At 31.9% G+C, this 5,518-nt stretch overlaps 1 protein-coding gene across 2 annotated transcripts; it reads left to right on the forward strand.

Moving 5' to 3' along the window:
* Positions 1-1,204: 1,204 nt before the first annotated feature.
* On the forward strand, positions 1,205-4,263 carry LOC145091657 (putative plant SNARE 11). 2 transcript variants are annotated; one of them, XM_079029427.1, is made up of 9 exons: positions 1,205-1,772; positions 2,592-2,684; positions 2,790-2,921; positions 3,009-3,100; positions 3,186-3,265; positions 3,354-3,410; positions 3,506-3,603; positions 3,709-3,783; positions 3,871-4,263. In XM_079029427.1, the coding sequence occupies exons 1-8, from the start codon at positions 1,693-1,695 to the stop codon at positions 3,746-3,748; spliced, it is 672 nt and encodes a 223-aa protein (XP_078885553.1). In that variant the 5' UTR covers positions 1,205-1,692; the 3' UTR covers positions 3,749-3,783; positions 3,871-4,263. The 2 variants fall into 2 exon arrangements, with proteins under 2 accessions (XP_078885553.1, XP_078885552.1); XM_079029426.1 differs by having other exon boundaries at positions 1,212-1,772; positions 3,506-3,598.
* The last annotated feature ends 1,255 nt before the right edge of the window (positions 4,264-5,518 follow it).

The raw sequence follows: 5,518 nt of genomic DNA on the forward strand, positions 1-5,518 counted from the left end.
GGAACAAATTCCGCAACTCTTTTAAATAAAAAAGATTTACTCTAAAATTATTTTAAAAAACATAAATGAAATCGGTCTTTTCTGGCCGAGATTTTGGGGATGTGACAATTATCAAAATAGAACCAAACAAATTAAACATATCAAAACATTTTTATAAATTAAATTACACTTCATCAAATATCTACTACTAATTGTAAGATTATCATCTTTTGAACGAGTTAACACAAAAATATAACCATTTTTATATGGCAATCTTGATGTAAGCCTTTTCTTAGATGATATGATACTTCTTCCAATTTTACTTGATCTAATTCATGTATTGAAATGACATGATTTTGAATCTTGATGTAAGCCCTTTCTCAGGGTATATGTTACTTCTTCTAACTTCACTTGATCTAATTCATGTATCGAAATGACATGAATTCGAATGGATAGCTACACAAAGTTATTTGAGGCAAACATTTTGATCTCTTTATGTTAACTCACATTTTATGTTTAATTGACACTTCTTGTACACTCAACTCACTTTCCTCGTACGGTTAACCAAGATACTAATACAAAAACAAAGCACACATGAAAAATCCACATTTCATGTTTCTTGCCTATTAAGCGGTGAAATAATAAAAAACAAAATCTACATTCTGTGAAGAATAACATTTATATTTGTATACATCAAAAACAAATTCAAATGAACCAAACTAAACAAAAACACGAGACATGACAAGATGAATTGGATTCACAGGATATGACTATTTTCATAAGGCTATTTCAATGATACAAATAATTTATATGAACTTAACATCTTTTACAAGAGATCAAAAGTGATTTACCATCTTATCTTTTTTATTAGACTGAAATTTACGATTCTCACTCTATTTATACAAGTTTCATTCTAATCCGATGCATGACCTTTATGTGTTATTTTGGTCTATTGTACATGTAATAAATGTAATAAATGAGATCCAAAAAACTAAATGTCACCCATACAAGGACTTCCAGTAATATAATATTATGGAATTATTAATAGACCATTTCATTTGTTAATATTTAATTTGAATCAAAATGTGTAATTTGTTTGTTGTTCCATATTTTAAACATAGACATGCCCGCATGGGATCAACCGGACTAGGGTATAAAAGACGCGACACATGCTCCATGGACCCACCCATCGGTTTAAACGGCCGAAACTTAGGCCCTCGGTTCTAAATTACTTTCGGTACAACCTTCAATGCATGATGTACAACTAAAACTTTACTCAATTAACAACAAAATCACTCATCACAGCTCATACTTCTCTCTGTCTGTCTCTCTTTCAACATCGTGTGGAAACGTTCATTATCATCTGAAGATTCATCTCAGGATTTTTCGATCAGATCTGTGATGTATTTGACCTGCATTGCTCTGATCTGACCCGTTCAAAAAACACGTCTGTAAGTTCAAATTTTGAATTGGTGATTTTGGTTCAATCTGCTTGAGGAGATTCGAGTCCTACTGCTTCGTGGTTCTAACATTGTTCGGATCTGACTTGAGGAAGCTTGGTGTTTTGTGATTTGACCAAGATTTGAATCGAGAAATTTGAGATGTGTTTTTGCCTTTTTGGCGTTTGCTGATGTTTGTGATATATTAGAGAAAGGAGGTAGAGGTACATAGTATATACACTCGCTTGATTTTGACGGAGTTTGTGAGATAAGTATGGCGTCTTCGATTTCGGCCATAAGTGAGGAGCTTGGCGAGATTGACGGACAAATAGCTGATATTTTTCGAGCACTTTCGTAAGCATTTACTTATTCCTAATTTAAATTTTGTCACAATAGTTATACCGAAAGAAATTGGATAACTTTTATGTAGGCGTAATTAGATTGAATGCACTAATTTGTAGAATCTATAGCTTAGGGTTTAGAGGGTTGGGCAAATCGGGAGAATCCAGCTGTTTATTTGATGTATAAACTGTAATACTGTATCTTAGCTTGCAAAAAACTTGATTGCTATTTAGGTTGATCTGTTATGCGAACTTTGATTTTAATTTTCTTCCGTAGTCCGAATTGACCAATATTTTAATTGTTATTTACTTTGGATAGTTATGTTAACTATAATTCCAATATTCCGCAGCAAATCAAATTGAGCTACTTTTGTTGTTACATGATCCGATTTTCCCCTTAAAGGCTGTTATGGGATTGTTTCCTTTTCTTCGTTCTTAGGATATGGACAGTTACCTTTCTATATGGTAGTTATTAGTTATATCTGTATATATTAGTATTCTAGTTAATTCTAGTTAATAGACTATTGGTTTTTCTATTTTAGGTATCCTAATCTACCATCCCTACCATTGATTGTAACCTCCTTCTTGCCTTGATCGATTTTCAATAATACCAGTTGCCACCAATCGTTTGTGTTTATGTAAGATCTGTCAAGCATTGACTTTTTTGTTTTTCAAAATGTTTATATGGCATATAGATATCATAAAATCAAGCTTTAAGTAATGTTCAAATTGACAAAGTAGAATATATGTTCATCAGAATACAATGGTGAAAATTTTCGTTTTTTTTTTCAATTGTAATCCTAAGATTTGTGATGGGAATGTTGTGATTCAGAAATGGATTTCAAAAGTTTGAGAAGATCAAAGACTCAAGTAGGCAAAGTAGGCAGTTGGAAGAGCTCACTGGAAAGATGCGTGAGTGTAAAAGGTAACTTTTGATGCTATTTTAACTCTGTTATTTACAAATTATAATCCTTGATAAGTAAGTTAAGTTAAGTTAATCTCATATACTACAAAATATTTGAATTAACAGGCTTATTAAAGAGTTTGATAGAGAAGTCAAGGATTTAGAACATACAGTTGGCCCTGATACCAGCAAGATTCTGAATGAGAAAAAGCAATCCATGGTCAAAGAGTTGAATTCCTATGTTGCACTCAAAAAACAGTAACCCCTTAACTTCTTCATCCTTTTTGTTTTAATTTCTGTTTATTCAATCATATAAATAATCATAACTTTTACTTTTCAATCTAGATATGCAAGCAACATTGAAAACAAACGAGTAGATCTTTTTGGGGGGCCCGCTGAAGGATTTGAGGAGGATAATAATGGCTTGCTAGCCTCATGTAAGATTAAAATTTGTTGATTTTACTCTAGTTGTTCTTTTTTAATCATATTAATTACAACATTGTCATTTATGATACATTCCAGCTATGACAAATCAGCAACTAATGGACAATGGTCATCACATGATGGATGAAACTGACCAAGCTATTGAACGTTCAAAGAAGGTTATTTATTATCTTTTAAAATTAATCATATACAAAAAAAAAAATTAACTAGCAATGTTATATTATTATAATTTTGAAATTATTTTAGGTTGTCCATGAAACTGTAAATGTTGGAACCGAGACTGCAGCAGCACTTAAAGCACAGGTATATGTTATAAAATTAAAACCTGTTCAATTTCTTGAATCACTGGAGACTAATAATTATTGTTATTCTTTTTGTGTAATAATTAATTTTTTCAGACAGAACAAATGAGTAGAATTGTGAATGAACTCGACTCGATCCATTTTTCAATCAAGAAGGCTTCTCAATTAGTGAAGGAAATTGGTAGGCAGGTAAGGTTAATCTCTAAACTTTTCACAACCCCATTTCCTATTTTACCCTTTTTGTGTGTTTTTCTTCTTGTTTATCATTTCTTGAATTCTGTAATACTATTATTTAATAGGTTGCAACTGATCGATGCATTATGGCTTTACTCTTCCTAATTGTGGTTGGTGTCATAGCTATCATTATTGTGAAGGTACATATACCTACTTTATATTTTAAGTCATTTCTTTTTATATATTTACTTTAACAAAATTCATTATTTATGTAAATCTTGATGCAGATTGTGGATCCAAACAACAAAGACATTCGGGATATTCCAGGATTAGCCCCACCTGCTCCTAGTCGAAAGCTTCTATGGATACCTGAATAAGGGCATGAGTGTGATAAAATTAAAAGTTTGAATGGATGGCTTTTTGGTAAATTTCTTTCTAAATTACAAGAAACAGCAGGTGGTGATCTGACTACGTATGACCTAGGAAGGGGTATTTGTGTTTGTTTTGTGTTGGCAGATTTTTGTTTGAGAAAAAGTTATCGGGTTTTGGATGGAGGGAGACTGTATACAAATATTCACATTTTGCTTTTCTTATTGGCTTATTATTATACAAAGACTTTCTTTTTTGAACACGATGTACTTTTTTTTTTGGTTTATTGAATGAATGTGTATTATATGAAATTTAAGCATTTAATAATGTACTCTTTTCACTGCCCAGCCGTGGATGTTAATATCTGTTGAGATTTTTATTAGATAGCAGTGTCTTTGTAACAAACGATTCTCCTTAAATTACACATTTTTATATTGCGAGATGATGAATGTTAAAAATATGGGAAATTTTGAAACTATTGAAAGACATCAGGACAACTACACCGAATTAGTTATAGGTAAAATTTAATTAGCTATGTATGAAAATGACAAAAAAGAAAGAAAGGGTATGGACCAAACCATAGTTGTCAAATTCTGAGTGATGCCATTTTATTCCCCAAAAGAGTTGACTTGGTGTATGACTTGGTCGATTGCAAGTCCTTGCATCATTCGTACCAAATCGAGTCAACTTGTGACTTAGAAGAGTCCATGTGTCTCATTGATAATCACGTGATCCAATGGGTAAACAGATTATCTAATGATTAATCATGATTTTTTTTCTAGAGTATTGGTCTAAGAACTATTAAGACCAAAGGGTCGGAGACCTACAAGAGTGGATTAGAGCTGCTAATAGAAGAAAAAAAAACTAAAGTGAAGAACTTCCAATCTTCAAATTTGAACCTAGACTTGTCAATGAGACGAGTTTAGAACGAATCACTCTTGATCCAAACGCTTTTAACAAATTTTGAAAACATGATTTGTCCCGCTTCGACAAACCTTTGGGTTTAGAATAATCGAATTCATAACCATAACCACCAAATCAACGAATACCCGATCCATTGACCCGACCTTCTTACAATATTAAAATTACGAAATTTGGGTATGTGCCACAAAATAATATTCCTCAAAAAAGATAAATGTCTATTATAATAAGAGTTACATCTATTGTTTGAATGCATAACTCATTGTGAACCAATCATTTTCAAAGAAATTAACTGGATTTTAGGTACTTGGTCAAAATATGGATTTTTAGAATTGGACAAAACATCATAAATTGTCCTTGTGCTTTTTAGAAATTTGACATTTAGTTCCTAAGTTTAGAAAACCTAACAGATGGTCTATGTGCTTTCAAAACTTTTGATGTTTAGTCCTTATGCATGATTCAATCATCTTTTTACCGTTAAGTCTTATTCTATTAAAATAATGGGAGGGAGATTTCATCTTTTCACTTGTAACCTCTTCCTTCTTTGAAAGCAAATGTATGTCTGACTTCATTTGGAAAACCCTTATTCTACCATTATCTACTCTTACTCTATTGTGCATCCATTCGAGAAGCTCTCATACAAGT

The sequence above is a fragment of the Lactuca serriola genome, chromosome 3 (genome assembly GCF_051521515.1).
Source record: "Lactuca serriola cultivar US96UC23 chromosome 3, Lser_US96UC23_V15, whole genome shotgun sequence".
Classification (NCBI taxonomy): domain Eukaryota; kingdom Viridiplantae; phylum Streptophyta; class Magnoliopsida; order Asterales; family Asteraceae; genus Lactuca; species Lactuca serriola.